General features: G+C 37.7%; 1 protein-coding gene across 2 annotated transcripts in view; it reads right to left on the bottom strand.

The window, feature by feature from the left end:
- Positions 1-20,686, bottom strand: part of STXBP6 (syntaxin binding protein 6) — a 242,792-nt gene that overhangs the window by 149,002 nt on the left and 73,104 nt on the right. For both annotated transcript variants that reach the window (XM_012752295.3, XM_076004143.1), the window contains one exon: positions 16,039-16,227. In XM_012752295.3, the coding sequence (XP_012607749.1) occupies positions 16,039-16,192 (154 nt within the window). In that variant the 5' untranslated portion in view covers positions 16,193-16,227. The remainder of the gene's footprint in view (positions 1-16,038; positions 16,228-20,686) is intronic.

Here is a 20,686-nt window from a genome sequence, read left to right as displayed (position 1 = left end):
GAATCCCAGCTCCTCAGGGACTGGGCGCTCAGCTTAAGCCATACTGGTGCACAGACTTGTGAAAGCTGCTTGCTGTGGTTTAAGATTCTCCACCCAATTAAGACATATTAAGAAGAAAATAAGAATCGACAGCGGGTCAGCTAAAAAAACAAAACAAACAAACAGAAAAACACGCTTAATGAGGGGCAGGAATTTGTGTTTTGTTTTTTTAAACACACTGACTGGCCATACCTTCAAAACCAAAAATTTGAACTTCATTCTTAACAGGTTGTAGCATTCATGCTGGGGACAGGGCCATGGCACTTGGTTATTAACAGGTAACACAGCCACAAAGTAGTCAGGTTGTGGATCCCACTGTGTTCTTTACTTGAACATACTGCTTTTTAAGCATTCAGTGTATTCTTGTGGCTCCTAAACTCCCTGAGGATGGAACCACATTTTGCGTGATTCTGCACTCCTCCAGCTCCCTCACCCCTAAATACCATGCTTAGTACCCCCAAATGCCAGCCAGCATTTATTGAGGTTTATGGTGTGCTAGGCTCTTTGCTGGTGGTCTTATTTAATTTACACACTAAGCCCATGAGGTGTGTATGAGTTGTCCCCATTGTCTAGGTGAGGAAAGCAGTTCAAGGAGGTTAGGCATGTTCTGTGACCACAGCTAGAAAGGGATACGGCTGAGATCTGAATAGAGTTGTGTAGGATTCCAGTCATGCTCTTATACTATGCCAAAACCTTCCAGCACATTTAACGACATCCATAGACATCCAGCCTTGCTTTACATTGAAACTGCATTGGTTTGTCACTGACTTGCCCTTCAGAAGAGACAGATATTTTCCATCTTCGGAACAGATAATTTCATACAAGCTACTGACAAAATTTGTGATCAGGATCCTAATGTGTGTCAATTGGCTCCTTGATAGAACTTTGATTCCTGTTTGAGGAGCACGCAAAGCCACCAGCTGCTTTCTTGCCTTTTCTAGTCCCGTCTCTGACAGGTGACTGATGACTTTAATTCCTTAGGGCCAGTAGAAGAATGCTATCAAATGTCTGATAAGAGTGATGAAGAAACTACCATTTATTAAGCATTTATTATGTCCTGGGGCCAAGCAAGGTGGTTTATGTATATCTTCTCATACAATTTTTTTAAGTCCTCACAATAGCCCTCCAAGATAGATATTTTTAACCAGCATTTTACATATGTGGACACTGTGGCTCAGAAAAGCCAAGTGACTCTCCCTAGGCCATACAGCTAGTCACTAGCAGAAACGAATCCAAATCCATGTTTTTTTCATCTCCAAAGCTTTTGCTCTTACACGGTTACTTAGGATGAGTTATTTTGATCCTGGAAATGGGAGAAAACAAAACATATTATGCACACAAAACTATCCCTTGATTAGCTATTACTGGGCCATGGTATTCCCCACAAATGGTAATCTATGCATAACAAAATAAAGCCTCAGATCAGAAGGGGCTTATATAACTTCTTACTGATACAGTATATACAACTTGCCAGTGTACATAAAGAACTCTATGTTTTCCAGACCCATCAGAAACTTGGCAAAATGATATTCTACAAAGTATCTCTCATAAAAACAAAACTAAAGTGCTAATTGGATTCAATGTGGTTAAGCTAAAAATAGAGTAATCCGACTCATAAAACCAAGTAAATCATTTCAATCCAAATCTCACTTTTTAATAGTGCGCAGACTGAAGTATTTATGACGCTAACTACATTGTATAACATCGAGTTCTGTATCCTCAAAAGACTCTAAGTACTATCATCCTATTCCTACCTCTAGGCAAAAATTTAACTGGTCCCAGGAAAATTTAAACTCATTTCTGCAAAACTCTCCCCCTGCTTACAACCTCTAAGATACTTCCAAGCCCAGACTAAAAGAGCTCATTTCATGGGGAAGAAGATTCCTTTCTTCCTCTGACCTCAACGTTCACAGAGCTGGATTGTAGCTCAAAATAAAATTAGATTTTGGAAGGAAGCAAGTTTAAGATATTATGTAGAAAAACCTTGGCAACAAGATTCCTGTCATATCATAGTCTTAAAGCCTAAGAATTTTATCTGAAAGACTGGCTGTATAGTGACTTAAAAAAAAAAATACCACAAACACTTTCTGAAATTGAAGAAGGCATTTATAATCCTAAGTGCCCTTAGTTAGTAAATCAATTTATGAAAATGAGTAATGTAAGCCTCTTTAGTATCAAGTTGGATTTTTTCTCTAATACCCTCTGTTAAAAAGAAAAACCAACAGAAGCCAAATTAAATGAAATCAAAGTGCATTTAACACAATGTCCTCTAAATTCATGGTAACAACTGTTACCACACAAAAAGATTCCAAGCAAGAGTCTGTAAGTAGCAACAATGAACAAATGAATGCTTCTTACTGCGAGATAAGGAACTAAGTACTATGGAATAATGATCTAACCAGGAAGTCCAGGTGTTTGTCATAATGTGCATCGAAATCAACCCCAGATAGAATTATCTAAGAAGGTGTAAAATGGTGATGGCACTTGATCAATAAATGTTCTCAGTGTTACTACTACTACCACCACCAGTAATTTTAGAGGAGCTGCCACTTTCTGCAAATAAAAATCCTCTCAGGGAAGGTGTTCAAATGACCTATCAGCCTTTACAGGTTTTTATAAACTACAGTATTTCTTTACTAACATCTCAGATCGGTCACTCTGAGGAACTGTTTTTAACAGTGTCGGGAAGGGAAGAGAAAGTGATTTCAGGGTCAAGGAACAGTGGCAAACCATGTTGGTTTGCAGAGAGGCTCTGGGAAGCCAAGGGCATTAGTTGCATAGGACACCTGAGTCAGGAGCAATGCAGACAGGGAGAATGGGGAACAGGGGAAGCCTGCCTTCAGACAAGCTCTGAAATACGCACAGAAAATCAAGTCTAATCTCAGAGCTATGTTATTTTTGAAAACAAATTAATATTTTTAACAGTTCTAAATTCCATAGAAGAGTGTGTTTATCTTTATTTATATAAGTGACTTGTGTTTATATATGATGTGACAAATGTGAATGTCTTTTGGAGACATGGTATTTGAATTTAAGTTTAAAGAAATTTCTTTCCCAAAGAGGGTTGGCATAGCAGTGCTGTAAGTATTGGTCTATAGAGTCCTTATATATAAAGTATAAAAGCTGACAAATAAAGAGGAATAATTATGTACAAAAAAGGAAAGGCATTAGCTCAAGCAGAATTGCTCATAAGGGAACCAAGGACTTTGCTATTATCAGCCAAAGAGGCTCCCCTGGATGAATCAATAAGTGTAAGGTCCAGAAAGGAAATATTGGTTTCCCTTTTTAAACAGTACAAAAGGCCAAGAAGCTTTAGAACTAAATAAACCAGGCTCAACCTGATGATACTGTACTAAAAGCAAAGTCACAGATATTTACATTCAGTCCAAATCAAACCTAATATTAGAACTGAAACAAATAGTTGTCTCAGTCAGATTTCAGTTTCCAAAAAGAGAGACATCACTTGCAACTACTAGGTTAGTGCTAAGCTCTGTGACAGGCCCCCCAATGCATGTTAGGAGACTGAGTCTACAGAATAGCTGGGTCCCTACCTTCCAGAAAGCCATGGAATCTGGGGGTATGTGGGGGGTTGAGGAGTGGAGGCTGAGGCTGATTCCAAAGAGCAGTCATACACTCAGTACTTCGGGCAACTACCTCTAAAGGCACAGATTTTTACAGCAGTCCATCTCAGTCCACTGGCCAGAAGTTATTAGCAGTAGCCAAGGCTTCTACCATCTAGGTCTTTAGCCAGGGGTTTCTAACCATTTTTTATTATCCCCTTAATAAAAAAAAATTATGGCCACTAATCCCTAATAATGTATATTTATAAAGTATATAAAAAGACTATTCTAATATATTATGGCAATTATAAAGCATACATGAAGTATATAAATTAGAAAACAGTTGTATCATACATTTTAAATTGAAATTATAATATTTTCTTCTCTTAACCCAAAGGATCAGGCAGTACACCACATTTAGAGACACAATGGCATCGTTGGCCTTTCCCCTCTAAAACACTCCTATTAGGCACTTTCCACTTTATGGGTACCTAAGTCTAGAGGGAAGTGACAGGGAAGTGGGATAGGCCTGCACACTTGGCCTTTATGGAGGAATCCATAGGGAGTTTCTAACAATAACCAAACCTTAGAAGAGAGATAGCCACTATTCCCAAGACTGAGTGGTACAAAGTGCTCTTGCATACTGATGTGAAAAGGAATGGCACAGAGATATATATCTTCCAATTCAGCTTAACCACTAATCCCACCTCTTCTTCATCTAAACCCAATTCAATCAGAGTCAAAAATCAAACTGGCAAGAAGATCTGAACACTGTTTTTCTTTCTTGTGCCTGAGCGTAGTGGTTGTGTGATGTTGGGCAAGACATTTAACCTCTGTGGTCCTCATTTTTCACATAAACATTGGCATTAGCTTTGAGAATGATTAAGAATTCTTCTAGGCCAGGCGTGGTGGCTCACGTCTGTAATCCTAGCACTCTGGGAGGCCAAGGCGGGTGGATTGCTCAAGGTCAGGAGTTCGAAACCAGCCTGAGCAAGAGCGATACACCCCATCTCTACTAAAAATGGAAAGAAATTAATTGACCAACTAAAAATATATATACAAAAAATTATCTGGGCATGGTGGTGCATGCCTGTAGTCCCAGCTACTTGGGAGGCTGAGGTGGTAGGATCACTTGAGCCCAGAAGTTTGAGGTTGCTGTGAGCTAGGCTGATGTCACCGCACTCACTCTAGCCTGGGCAACAAAGTGAGACTCTGTCTCAAAAAAAAAAAAAAAAAGAATTGTAGACATAAAAATCTAAAGTTAAAAAAAAATTCTTAAGAAGTTAATTTTCTTCATCCTGGTTGACTCAAATGTTGGATCTGATATAATGTCAAATGTGAATCATTAATTAAATGCACTGACGTAGAAAAAAAGCATGAATGTGTTTGTTGACATTTACCACTTGCCCCGCCCCTCATATAACAATACAATAGATGGTTAATGTATTCATAATTGAACCAGACCAAAAAAATGAGGTACCTCTTTTGAGGAACATCAGGGCTGACTCTGGGTAAGAAACCTTCTTCCCCTCTCTTTCTCTGCAAACATAGACACAATCACTGACACATACCTGCAAATGCATATGGAAATCAAATAATGGCATACTCTAAAGGGAACAGACAGCATATGTACTTCAAAGAGAACTTGGTGTAAAACAATGTTAAATATCACAGTGATTTTTAACTGGTTGTTAAGCACACAGAATGAAACAAGATAAAGAGTTCTGGTGGAACTGGGTTTTAAAAATAAGCTCATTTTGATCCACAGCAGATGACTAAGCAAGGCACAGAGAACTGAGGTTCCAGGCCCCTTCTACCACTCCCTAGCAGTGTGGATGTTTCTCTAACAAGTTATCCATGTGCTCCTCAGTTTTTTCATCTGCAAGATGGGTATTTAAAATAGAAAGAAGACCACAAATATTATTTCTCCTGGTGAAAACTGAAAATATAAAATATCCAGCAATAGATGAATGCTTAACTATTCTCTGGTACTCAAGGAGCCATTAATCTTATCTTTATAAAAGTTGTGTAAAAAATAAAACTCTTGTTACCATGTTAAATAAAAAAGGAGAACAAATTGTACCTAGAATATTACAAAGGGGGAGGAATATTAAAAAGTATGAAGCCTGAAAAGACAAAGTCATGATTTTCCCGTTGGTTTTTCTTTTCTTTCTTTTTTCTCCTTGGTGCCACATTTAATTTTTTTTTAAATAAAGAACATGTATGCATTTATTAGGAGAAATATACTTAAAAATTCATGGATGCAAAAACAGTTGACTTTTACCCATCCACAAGATGGAAAGGATGGAAGGACAGAGAGAACCTACATAACTGCCACTTACGCACATTAGCTAGAAAATGGAAGAGCACAGCTCACCATTCTGGTGCTTCTGCTTAGGAAAACGAAAACCTGGATCTCAAGGAATCAAAGCTGAGTATGTTCTTGCCATCTCAAACCCACTTGCCAACCCCCTACAGGCTTCTCAGAACAGCATACTTTGTTTAAATGAATATAAACATTGAAATGCAGTAACACAGTTTACCATGAGATCTACAACCTAAGCCACATGGGATCCACGTATGGTAGATGAAGAATAATTTATGTTAAAAGCTGGGGTGGGCAGCTAGGGGGAAGACAGAATGAATATCCTCAGAGAGGTTAAATCTAAAAAACAAAAATGGAGCTTCCATTTTTCCCTTGAAAGCCTTCTTTAAGGGAATGTAGAATTGAAACCGATTACTTATGAGAAAAGAGCATTTGGGGAAAGTTTTGATATATTCAATTCCCATTAAAAGATCATTTATTCCTCCATAACATGAACTCTTTCTTTAGAAGAAACACTCAGGTACTTCAAAAATTTGAGATAACAGCTTCCCACTGTAGCCCACAATGGAAGAATTTATAAATGGCTCATTATGGATGATTCTAAAAGTCTGAATATATCAGAGAAACTTGTATTTTTTCTTGGTAACTGGGCTATTAGGTAGAATAAAATTTCCTGCTCGGTAATTTGATGAATTCCAAGGGAATTAAAAGACCACCCAGCAGCATCTTAGTGTGAATAATAGTAAGTTAAAAAAAAAAAAGACCAAAGCCAAACCAAGCACCAGCTGGAATAACCCAGAGTGAACGTGTGAGCTCACAGCTGGAGCTTGAATCCAGAAATGGAGCCCTGAGCTCAGGTGGTCTCAGCTCTCATGAAGACTCCTAGGGAGACTGGGCAGGAGCAGGGCTATGCCCAATTCCCCCCACGCACTTTGTTTGTTCCACAGGGGGACTGTGGTCAGGGCACTAAGGACACAGGTGTCTGCAGCACAGTTCCTACCCTCTAGAGGCTGCCAGTCTGCAGAATTAAACAGAAAGCCAACCGACAAAACCCAGCAATGCTAAGTGCTATGAATGGGGATGACAGGGAAGGCCAGAGGAGGAGCATGTTCATGCTCAGAGCACAGTAACTACCTGGTCATATATCCTTTATGGTACTGGACAACCTGGCAACCTCACTACACTCTGGTTATTTATAGTTTCTTTTGGAAAGTTCTGCATATGGTTTAGCATGACTGTAATTGGGGTGGAAATGTCACTCAATCATATTCTGAGCGTGCGCGCGCGTGCGTGTGTGTGTGTGTGTGTGTGTGTGTGTGTGTGTGTGTGTGTGTGTGTGTGTAAAGGAAGGGCAACAGGAAAGAGCTGGAGAAACAAGAACCTGATCCGGGCTGAAAAGCTGGGTGCACAGGCATTTGTATCGGCCTCTCCCACTTCTACTATTTGCTTAACTGTGCACTTGATTGACCCCAGAAAATGTTTTGTTTTATTTTGTTATGATTTTTCTTTTGATCCAGTGAAGATAGGTGTAGGAAAATAACATCTCCCATTTCAGGGACAGGACCTGGATCAACTAAGCCAGTCCTATCTCCCCATGAAGTTTGACAAGGAGGCCTGAACACAATGGACTTCGGCGCCCAGTATACCCAGCAATGTGCAAATCCTCATGGGAGCAGGGTGGACATTTTCAAACTCTCGGAAATAGAACAGCAGCATGATGCCACCTAGAATTCTAGTTGGGGGTAAAATAAGTTTGGAGCCTTGAGAATCAAGAGGAGCCTGGCTTACAAATCAGCAGTCAGAATGACCTGGAATCTGCATATCAGGAGTGAGACACAGACAGGAGAGGAAAAAGAGTTGAGAGAGAAAGGGGAAAGCAGCACAGGAGGATAGGTAGGAAACCCCCACAACCAAATCTGGGCTATCATGTGACTTTGCCTCACATGACTTGGCTAACAGATACCTGTCATCAATACACATTAACATCTTTTAAAAAACTGCAGATGAATTACCTTCGCATGGTAAGAACCAGTGGGTGTCCCACTAATGATAATAATCTTGCTCATAAAGCTGAGTACCTTCTATGTATCAGGCATTATACGCACATACATAGTTCAGTTACTCTTCAAAATACCCGTGGGAAATAGATACTATTGCCATTTTCTAGATGAGATGAGAAAACTGAGCCCCAAAGACATGACAGAGCTAGTACGGTCAGTATTTCACCGCAAGTCAGTCCTATGCCTAAGCCTGCGTTCTTCTGTAGCTGGGGTGGGAGAATACAGGGAGCAAAAGGGACTCTTGGCGTCCCTAAGTGCCTCTGACAAAGGAAAACCTGATGGTGTTAAACTCTCCTTACCACGGCAAGGCGCACTAACTCCTAAAAGCGTTCACTAAGAAAATTACCCAAAACAAAGAATTCATCTGCATGTCTTAAAACAGTGCCTTCGTGGTAGGCTGCTGTGCAGGCTGTCTGCCAGGTACACAGTGCCTCGCCAGCCGCTTTCCTTCTGGAAAGCCGCCTTAGTTTGCCATCTCCCTAACCACCACTTGCTCTACCTTTGCAATTAGTCAAAACTCATCAAAACGAACAGAAGTGAGTGAGCTGTGAAACTCCTGTTCTTAACAGTGGGCTGTGTGGTGGGAGAGCACACAGATGGAGTTTCCTTTTTAAATGAAATGTTTTGGCACTAGCCTGTGTTAAGAGTTTTCCCTCGTTTCCATCTGGTTTTAGTATTGGAACGCATACACGAGAGAATGGAAAAAGAAAACTCTGTTGGCGTGCTAAACCACTAGAAAAGCTGAAGTGGCTGACAGCACATCCTCTAAATCCTTGGAGACTAGAACACTCTGCTCAAGGAATGTTGCCACATTATTTTTAAGAGAGCTCTGTTCCTCAAACCCAGCCCTGTCCTGGAGAAAAAATTACTAAGTGTATCTTCTTTGAAGTCATATGGATCCAGGTGTGATCAGCCCTGGGCAGCATACTTACTGACTTTAAACTTAGGCTATTTCACCTGTAAAGCAGAAACAACAACAGAAGGCTGCTGTGAGGATTAAATGAGGTGATACACGTTAAGTGCTCAGTTACCTAGTGTTGGACCCTCAACAATTCACAAGGCTTTAGAAAGACAATTATTATTACCAGTAGTTTTCACAGTAAGACGTCTAGAACCACCCAAGTTCTAAATCTGAAAAAAAAAAAAATTAAAGCATCTACTTTTTCTATTATGCAACTGAAAAAAAATAAGTTCATATGTGCCAGTGTCCCCGTCAGGAGCCTCTGTGAATTTCCCTGGGGAACTAATTTTCTCTCTAAAAGTTAAATATATCTACTAACAGTGTCATTCTAATTGTGAATTTCTTAATGGCCCAGTTATTGGTATACAGGACTTTCACCACCTAGCCAGACCTTAAACCTGTAAGACATCAAAGTAATATCAAGACATGTTTATCAGTGAAGATGTGCAAGTTTGGGATGTCTTCTCTCACACAACTCCTATTCCTATAAGAGAAGGAGAGCAGAGCCTAAGGACATAGGCAGTAGAATCGGACTACATGGGTTCAAATCTTTGTTTTGTTACTCACTAGCTCATGATCTTGGCAAGCTAATTCATCTCTGTATGGTCAGTTTCATCCTCTACAAAATAAGAACAGTATTATTATCCACCTTATAGCATTATCTTAATGATTAAAGGAGTTAATATTTGGAAAGGGTATGGGACCATGCCTGATATAGGAACTCAATAAATACCATTACTACTATTATTATTACTATTATTAATCTCAAGGTGGGCTGGTGCCACCCTGACCATATTGAGCATTGGATGGGTGCATGGCAAGTGCTATATTGAAGGTCATTTATAAATGATACTTGGTGGTTAAACTAGTGGGCTAGAAAACATCTCAGAAGAAAACCCTCTTTTAACTTCATGCAATCAACAGTGATTGTTGTAAATGTTTTGACTCAAATCCAACAAATAGTATAACAAAGAATACTGCATTTTTATAAAATTAAAAAGGATGTAGGAAAGCTTATAAAATCAAGGCACTGCAAATCACTTTGATTTTTATTGCATTTTCTTCTAGAGTTAAAGTTTTATATCTGAATTTACATAGCATATCTCTGCAATAAAGAGACAAAAGGCTTACCCTTTTGTATATTCCTAATATAGGAAAGTCTATTAATCAATAACCTCAGAAATATGACAGGAAAACACTGTGTGGGTCAAAAGTGTTCCATGTCTCTATCAATTGTGAAGAGTTAGAAAGGAATCTGCTCCCTAAAAGACAGCCCTCAGGGGGAGGAGGGGATGGGTATAAATGAGATATGCAACATCTGGGGGATGGTCACACTTGAAGCTCTGACTCAAGGGGGAATGGGGGGCATGGGCAATATATGTAACCTTAACATTTGTACCCCCAAAATACGCTGAAATTAAAAAAAATGGAAAAAAAAAGACAGCCCTCTCTACCATACCCCTCCTGGGCCAAGTAAGAAGAAACGAGGTGCTGTGGCAACATGAGTATTGCCATGGGTCAGGGATTGGGTGGATGTCTGAGTGTGCCACTTCCAAAATTGTGGCCACACGAGGTCACGACCTCTGAGGAACACTGGTTCCTTCATCTAAGAAATGAGGAACATATCACCCAGCGGTCAGAGATGCTGCAGGGATTGACTATAATTAAAACAAATAACATGCACAAGATGATTGCTTTTTTACTTTCTTTCACATAATTTTCTAAACATTTCTTACTTTCAGCAATATTTACTTGAATAATAAAGAATAAATATGCAGCATTATTGTAGTTGTTTTGCATTTCCTCTCTCACTGCTAATACCTTTGTACACCTCTGATATCAGTGTGAATTTCTTTATTTTTCCTGGACAAAAACTCTTGGGAAGTCAACTCACCACTGCTCAATAAGCCATTTCTATGATGGCCAAATCTCATCTATCACATTCTCCTCTCTCTTCTAATATTTACATACTTTGAGATGAGAGCCAGTCTGAATTAGAAAGTAGATAAGAATTCTTTCTTATGCCACATTGCTGGCAATTAAATCTGGGCACCCTAATTCCAGTAAAAAATAGAATTTTCTCAAACCCTCATATATGTTTAAATGTTAATATAACCTGAATTCCTTCCTACATGATATGAATGGAATAATGATGAAATTTCGTATAAAACTTTCAAGGGGCTTCAGAATCCTAGAATCTCAGAGTCCAAATGAACCTCAACTCTAACTACTCTAAACTTTTCAACTAAATAAATTAAAGCTCAGAAAAATGCAGAGGTTTGACAATAGCCAGATGACAAAGAAGAAGCTAAAAAATATTTTGTAATAAAATTGAGTACCCAAAATACATTATGTCAAATGTTCCAATAAGACAACCCAGAGTATACCTCCCCCAAAATAGTGAAACTTCTCAACCTTAGCTTCAGAAGTTCTTGCATAAACTTTCAAAATATAAATAAGCTTCTGCACTACCCCTGGTACTGCATTAGTAGAACTATGGTAGAATCAGGCCATCTGAATTTTGAGAAACTCTACAGGTATTCTAAGGGACATCTAGAGTTGAAAACCACTGAGATAAAGGGCAGTAAAACCAGGTTCCACAATCTTAATCCATGTCATTACCTTCTTTGGGTACCATTTACATAAATTACTTCATCAAAGAGCATTCAGAACTTTTAAAAGAAAATTTTGCTTTCTCTATAAATCTTAAATCATTTTGAAAAGATTTAAGATTTTCTGCTTCGACAAAATATGTAGAAGAATGTACTAATCACAAAAATTAAAGTTCCCACATGCTCCTTCTGTGGGGAAAAGTAGCAACCAAGGAAAGATTTTTATCCCTTTATGGATATGAAGACTAGCATCATATATTACACATACAGAATTAAAATGGGAACAGGAAAACAGATTTTAAACATGAAATTACAGAATGCTCAGTAGGTAACTGGACTCTAATAATAAACTGATTTTAATGTAGCATGTTTCTAGTTTAGTTGTATAGACCCAAATTACCATGAAGGGAACAAGTGACTTATAGAAATTATTATGGGTGGGGCTTGCTTTACACTTTGGGTTAACAGTTCTCAGTTATAAATAAAGTCTACACTATAATCAAGTATGTAAGTAAGCAAAAACTCAAATAGCATCTTCCCCTAAACATCTATTGTGTCTTGACCCAGCAATGTGCCAGGCGCTATAATGAATTCAGAATACATCAGTTCCAGTCTTTCAGCAACCTGTCCATAAGCACAGGTTTATATGATACACAGCTGCTTCTATCTGAGGGTTCAAAAAGGCCATCTGTAATAACTTCTCATACTTATAAAGGAGAGGACAAGTTTCCACTAACTTTATGGGGCAGACTAAAATAAAAGAAGGTTAATAAATTCTTATAATCATCCGCTAGTGACTCTGTAAAATTTTTAAAAATCAATTTTATTGAGATATATTTACATATAATCAAAGGTACCCATGTTAAGTGTGAAGTTTATGGTGTATACATTTTTATGTATACACCTGGGTAATCACTGCTACAACGATTTAACACTTGCACCCCAGCAAAAAAAATCCCCTGAGCTCCCTCACAGTCAGTTCTGTCACTATAGCTTAGTTTTGTCTGTTCTACAATTTCACATAAATACAATCACACAGTATATAGTCTCTTTTTTTTTCATACAACATAATGCTTTTGAGATTCATCCATGTTGCTGTATACATTGGTAATTCATTTCTTTTCGTTGCCAGGTTGTAGTCCATGGTAAAAATATAAAATAATTTGTTCATTCAACATGTAGATGGGTATTTGAGTTACTTCTGATTTTGGGTTATTATGAATAAGACTGTTACGAACATTTGTGTACAAGTCTTTATGTGGACATATGTTTTTATTTCTCTTGAGTATATGCCTAGGAATGGAGTGTGTGTTTGACTTTATAAAAAGTGCCACATTGTTAACCAAAGTAGTTATATCACTTTTACATTCTCATCAACAAAGTATGAAAGCTTAAATTGCTCAACATACTTGTTAACACTTGGTATTGTATTTTAATTTTAGTCATTGCTGAAAAGAAAAAGTGGAAACCAATGCTTCAAGAATACTAATTGCAGAGGCATCTTGGTATATAAATCCTTCCATATCATTCAATGTCAATCAGGGAATCCAATGAGAAACATTCAAATCCTATCCCAAATACCATGGCTAAACTAGAAAAATTATTTTTCTCCTTACAGAATTACAGCAAAATAACCCAAGAAAGATCATCTTATTTCCCCCCACTCCAGCACCTTTTTTGGATACCTCCAAAGTACATATAACTCACGCTGAAAATAATAAGTCTTACAATCGGGGACCTCTAACTATCAGGTCATAAACTGTACTAGATACTGGAAAAAAAATTCACACAAAGAAACGTTAGTAAAACATACTGGGCATACATAAAACACCCATGCCTAGATGCATACTTTGGCAAGCTTTTAAACTCATGACACTTCTCCCCCACCCCTTTTTTCTTATTTTAATGCTTCATGCTATTTGAAGAGCAGTTAAAAATTATTTGCAGACCTTGCCCTAATTTGGACAAAGTTTGCCTGCTCAAAATGAATAGCTGGTTTTCATCAACCAAACACAAAGCTTAAAGGGCCTGGCCTCCCAGAAAGTGCAGGCAGTTCACACTAATAGCCGGAAGAAGCCTGTCATTACAGGTCTCTGCTTTCACTTCACAGCCTCCTGTGCCAGTTGAGCTACAAAGAGGTCGTTGGTAGACTGAATAGGAGAAAAGGAGGAACTCAAAATCCTGCTTAGTCTTTTAACGAAGCTGCCATTCCCTATGCCTGCAATGCCCTCTCACTCACACAATCCTTTTTTCAAAACCAGAGAAGCCCTACTTTTCTTGAAGCTCTTGATTCTCCCAACCAGGTCAGATTCTCCTTATACATGCTTTCACATCACTGTATATTTCTTTTTTAACCTTATTAGTTTATGTTTGTTTTAGTGAGTAACTTGTTAATGTCTACGGCTTCTCCCCCATGAAATTAGGTAAGCTGCGTGAGTGTTTCTCATAGTTGTACTCCCAGAACTCAGAGTGCCCAGCACATAAAAGTTACTTAATAAATATTTGACTAATTAATTGCTAACTAAAACATTATCAATGATGTGACTGATATGCCTCTAAGCTTCACATAAAATAGAAAATAAAGGCAGCTGCTTCTTTCTCAATTATGAGAAAAATCAAACTGCAAAAACTTGGGTGTCAAAGTTTGCCTGGCCTTCTCCTGCTCCAATTTCCACTAGACTGTCTGCTTAAATGTCAGATCTACTTTATCAATGTATCCTCTCAAAATTCAAAGCCATGAAAAGAATGAAGACTTTCAGAACAAAAGATTTTCCTCCATTAGAATGCAACAAAAAAGCAATTCTCATAGTTTCGGACATTAAACCTGAAGGTCTTGGTAATTTGTAAAGGAAATGTAGTTATCCAATAAGTCCCAGGTCATTATCTTCTATGACCAGGGAAATGGTTATGTTATTTCACTGAGATGAGGCTGTTAGCATCCCCATATCACTCTTGCAGACTTCATGATCAGAAACAGGCAGACAGTAGCATATCTCTGAATTGCAAACCAAATTATTCTCTTTTAAGTACAGGTATGTACCAGGCTTCTCACCTACCTTTCTTTCAACTACTCATCTACAAGAAATCTCAAGGAAACATTCAGAGAATAGAGTTTAAAAAAATTAGAATCACTAAGTGTCTGTGCTCAGCTGATATTCAGCTTAGCTCAAACACAAAACAAAATTTATTGAAATATTCATTATTGTGTACACAGAACTCTAGAATCTAAATTTAAGAATATGGAAATATTTTTAAGACCTGAGTTTCATTAACAAAATATTAGGAAGGTATTAGGAAAAGCTACTTCTTTCTTTCACTTAGACATTAGATACTAACTGAGCTCCCACTATATGCCAGGCACAGCACAGCACACTAAAGAAATACAAATATCTTCTAACAGTAACCAAATTTTATTAACTTAATCTTTATTTGGGAAAAAGAGAGGCCAATGTTTCCAGGTCAATTGTCTCATATTCATTTAAATAAAAGCTTTCTTCTAACCACTGAAAAGTTACTCTAACCAAAGTTCTATGCTCTTATTTCATTTTAATCTAATATGCAGTCTTTTAAATTTACATGTTCTGGTAAAAAGTTATTTTTAGCCCAAAGTTAGTTCTGATAAACTTAAATGATCAGAGGCTTAATTTTTTTAAAAGCTAAAAATGGGTCCAAAAAAATAAAACTTTATTACCAAACCACAATTGAAGGAAATAATAAAAGATGAATTAAGGTAAGCTTAAATCTTCCATTGCCCCATTACAAGAAATATTATTAGGAATATTACAAATGTCCCACATGCTTAGATTAGCATCACTCATAACTCCATGGAAAATTCATCCAAATTTTATCTCAAAAATCTTAGCGTGAATCCACAGTAAATCCCACAGATCTCCTATAATCACAAACAGAAAATGGGAAAAAAAATTCAACAAAATTCTAAGCTTAATAAACAGATGTCTCTTCCTGACAAGGCTATGGCTGTCAGGCAAAGCAATGACTTGTGAACTAAACTGATTTTCTCACATTCCATAGGTGCCAATATTAGTCTTGAGACATGCCATTACTGATTATTGGCAACTGTCTAGAAAAAGAAAGCCAATGAAACTCAGAGTGCTAGTAATGACAATTACCCAAATACCAGGCATTGTTCTAAAACAAAAATCCCAGAGGACAGCTCACTCTGGCGGTATCCTGATGAAGGCAAGTATGGACAAACGTGTCTGCCAAACCCTTTACAGAAGCTCTTAATGAACAGAAAAATACATTAAAATTGAACTTCATTACCTTTCCAATACATGGCAACCCCACAACTACAAGTGCCACAAGTAAAGAAGGATCAGACGAAGACAACAGAGAAACAGGGAGGAGGCTGGGAGAGCAGACATTACAAAACCTGTGCATATAACACTCCTGGACACTCAGAATTTACTGTTTTAAAATAGGAGTTGCTTTAATAATATTAATATCTAGTTTTCATTACCTGACAGGCAGATGTAAGTTAAGTATTCGCCTTGACCCCCAGTTGCCAAGAAAGGAATCTTTTTCTTTGTCCTCCTCTTGACTTGGACAGCTCCCAGCATCCTTTCATCAAGAGGTGCAAAAATTTCCTTGCTGATGGCAGATTTGGCACTCATCGTAGAACAAGTGAGGAGGGCACGTAGTGAATTTTCTAAAGAAGAAAAAGAAAAGGAAAGTTGGAACTGACAACATTGTAAGGTCTCATATAAGAATGAGCAGCACGCTGATTTGCAGGTGAGGTAATTTCCAATTTGCAGTTTAACCTCTTACTTGAAATGCATTATAGAAACATTAAAAGCAAGGTCTTCATATTTGTAATAACGAAAAAATAAAAAAGGAATATGCATTTACGCCCTGAAAATGTCAAACACAATGTGAGATGAGCAGCATGAAATGGGATCTAGAAAGTTTGTTCATTTCCACCCCAAAGGCACCGAACTTGAACTGACAAGCAGTATCCACCCTATTCCTGTCCCGTAAGGAACAAGATTTCACACTTGCAGTTGAGAAATCTTTCCACTGCCCAACAATCCTTAAAGTCAAGAAGTTCTTCATACTCCTTTAAAACCTCTTTTAACTCTAGTGCAAATCCATTTCCCTAATTCTATTCATAGTGGAAATAATTATATCATCTTCTACATAGTAACTATACATGCAACAGAAGACCATTAAATTAATACCCTTCTGCTGCCTTTGATTAGGCTAGGTAAGAAATTCTTATTTATTAGCCTCTTTCAGTGGGCCCTACTTTCCAGTGTTCCTCTGCATCTAGTTGCCACACTTTGGACCCTTGATAAATAATCCACATATTTCTTCAGCAAAAGTGAACACAGAATTCTAAAAACGTATCTGACTAATGCTAAGTATGTTGGAAAAGTTACCCGGGAGTTCCTACATGTTATGCTCCTGTGGTTAACTGGCAATGGGTGCCCAATAATTAAGAAATAAAGCAGCATGTTGCTATGATATATGATGTACTATATGATATACTATGTATATATGATATACTATGATTTAGTACAGTATATATGATAGTAGTATATATGATATACTATGATTTCCTTTAAGTTAGCAAACAGAATTTCCTCCATAATGATTTGCCCCATGACTTTCAACTTAAGCAGGGTGTTGTAATTTACCAGGGACATTTTTCCAAAAGAGAGAAACACATACTAGTTCTTTTCTAGCTCCAAGGCCTCCCAACTCTCACCATTGGGGAACAGGTAAAAAAGAAAGCCAGTGGTAGCTCAATGCAATGCAGAAAGCAAGCCACAGTCCCAAATTCATCTGGCATCCTCTGACCAGAACCTTCCCCACTGGCACAGCTTTTGCTTTTTCATCACAGATTCACATTTTTCTAAAACTGTAGTTAAAAGAAATAGAAAGCTATCATTTTATTGTATACAATCTGTCAGAAAAAAAAGAAAACATGCATGTTTTACCAAACTCTTAGGAAATTCTGTTCTTTTTGGAAAACTGGTGAGAAATGGAAATGACATTACCATTTTGTTTTGTATAGTGAAATTCAGTAACTAAGACCAAAAAAATTTTAAAAAGGGGAAAGATAAAACCAGTAATTTCACTGAACACAAATTTTTGAATCAAACAAACCCAAGTTCAAATTATAGCTCCAACATCTATACTTATGTGATTTATGAGTAAATCTCTTAAAATTGCATATCATCAGTTTACTAACTACAACATGGAGATATCTTCACCTACTTTCTGGAACTGAAGAATTAAATTAAAAAATACATATAGATCACTTATTCTAGTGCCTGGGTTTAAAAATGTGTTTCAAAGTGGAAAACCTTGATTAACTTCACTACTATGATATAAAAATAAAAGGCCCTCTGAACTTGTAGTAACTGAGTAAATGCTGCCATCCACACCAGAAGGTATGTGCAAAAGTGAAACCCAACTTAATTTACCAAAGCCTCACTTTTCTCACTCATGGGTATGAGACCCCCTAAATAGGGATAAATGGTCTCTCATATGGAAGGCTCTATACTAAATGTCATAAGGGTGAGGAATTAATAGGCATCATCCTCAGGAAACTTAGTAGTAGACAATTATCAGACTCACTCCATGTGAAATTATTGAAAGTTTCTGTTCAGGGCAATGATATTAACAGGCCTGTGTGGAGCACACATATGTGTATGTTTTTAGTGTCACCCTAGGAACGGGAATGTACAGTGGGTTAGAAGGGAGAGAATCAGACTGTAAAAGGAGTACCATTATAGCAATAACTTTGTGGCAGTAACCTATAAGACTATCCCAAATCTGCTTGTGCATCTGAATGTGGCATAGAAAGCTTTTCAAAAACGCAGACTCCTGGGCCCCTCCTTGATACCCACCAAATCAGAATCCTTGGATCTGTATTTTAAACAACTCTAACTTGCTCTCATGCAGCCATGTAGTCATCCTACCACCTAATTTAAAAACTGTTGGCCTAAAGAACTGAAGTCTAAACTAGAAAGGGTGGTGATGGGAATGGGAAGGAAGAATGAATCATTTCTGGAAAGAATACAGGAGTAATGGGGTTTTCCTCCTGATTCAACCAAGCAGCTTTATCAGGTCTGACCTCTTACTGTTGGTTAATCAATGTCCAGCCCAAGGCTGAGACCCCACTGCAAGAAAGTAAGCGGAACACAACAATGCACAGCAATGGTGCACCAATGACCATAGTTACTTCAACCTACATCACCCCATGGAAGCCTTTTCTTTTCTTGGTCCACAGCTTCTGTAGGATATAATTACAAAGCTTTTCCATCCAAGAACCAACCTACAATATGATTTGCAAGTCAAAGCAGTCAGTAAGCGTTAGATGCAAAAACTAATCATGGTTAGTTTTGATCTTCCTCAAGGCCTTTTTCATGTATCTTCTTTTCACTTTTGGCCACCTCACCCAAACATATCCCATTTTTGTTAGTACATGGTTACTGTAAGTGAATGGCCCTCCAGCACCCGTGCCACCAGGAAAATAAGACTGTCCTTTAGGGTGGGAGTTGCAAACTCAAATGACCTCAGGATCAGGCAGATGAAGCACATTAGTAAAGGAGTACAAGTGTAAGATGTTTTTGTCCTGCAGCATCAACATTTTTGGTTTCCAGTAGTGGAAATGATATTTGTCCTCTGTGGTCAGAAGACCAGGAGGAGGGATAGGGAAATTAAAAATTTCCAGCAAATTAAAAATTGCCAAAAGGCCTTAAATATTTCTCATTTGAGAAGAACTTCCTCTGATGAGACAACAATGCCATCTATTTAGTTTAACACTATTAGATATTTATCTAACTTCATTCACTTCCCTGTTCTGATCTCATGTTTAACATGCAATCTTCTGATGTTTTGGCCCTGTGCTATGCCAAAACAAGTATTTTGGACTCTCTGACAGTTATACTTGCCATTGTAAATGAGGAACCTGGAATTTTAGGTATCAGCCTCATAAACTAGTTAACGTGACTCAACACTGAGGCTGATGCACTCAACATGCTGATGTAAAGTTTCAGTCTTCAAATTTAAGAGCCAAGGTGATATCACCCTGGAAGACTTTTGAGGAGAATCAGCTGGTCCTCTCTACTGCAAAGGAACTCCAGTATGGTGAACCCAAATAACTTGGAAATAAGATTATTTTCTAAAATTGGATTTCTCTGCATTGTCACTTTGTTTTTGAAATTCTACAAATGCAACTTTGACTCCCACCTATAATCTGATGACATTAATCATGCATCTAGCTCAGTATGCCTTCCTGGCTTTAAACCCATGTTATCTAGCTGCAGACTAAGTATTTCCACGGAGAGTTAACCTAGACTCCTCCTCCTCCCTCAAAGCTCCCAACCTCCCAGTCCTATGGCTTTGATTTAATATTTCTGGACTCTACCAGTTTTTCTTCATTCTCACTTCCTCCACCTTAATTTAGGTTTTCACCAACCCTGGCCTGAATGATTTTGATGCCTCCTATAAAAGGGTTCCAGTACTGCTCCCAATGCACAATCAACCCTCTGCACTGCCCATTATAATATCCTGAAGGATGAATATGAATAAAACTTAACTGTATTTGTTTCTTCTCTATGCCTCGGGTCTTGACAAAGAAACAGAATTACCTTAACAAGGAAAAGGTCAATGTTGTAAATGTTGAAACCAAAGTAGAGAAATGTTAAATTATCTTGCTTAAACTCCACAGATTATAAATACTAAATGCTACAAGTCATGTTTTTACACCATCATGAAATCTAAAGATAATCTAAAAATATTAATTTTGCTCCAAAGCTCAAAAACGTTATAGGTAGTCAGGAAATATGCATTTGTTATGCAAAGACAATCTTTTTTTTTTATTTCATATTAGGACCAATGAGATAATTAGAGGCCAATTTAGCCCTTTTATGAATGTTTACTTAAGGAAAGGTCGCTGATTCTTAATATACAAAATTTTTACTTAGACAACATTACTCTTTCATAAGATAGTTCGCAAGATGAAAACGTTAGTTTATGTCATGTAGGCATGTAGATAAACAATAAATTAGACAAAAATGTTAGTCCACCAAGCCAATCTTTCCACGCAGTTCAACTACTACTCTTAACCAATAGTTCTTCCAAGTAGAATCTGAAGA

This window comes from Microcebus murinus, chromosome 6 (assembly GCF_040939455.1).
Source record: "Microcebus murinus isolate Inina chromosome 6, M.murinus_Inina_mat1.0, whole genome shotgun sequence".
NCBI lineage: Eukaryota > Metazoa > Chordata > Mammalia > Primates > Cheirogaleidae > Microcebus > Microcebus murinus.
Note: the sequence above shows the minus strand (reverse complement) of the source record. Positions and strands in the feature narration are given on the sequence as shown.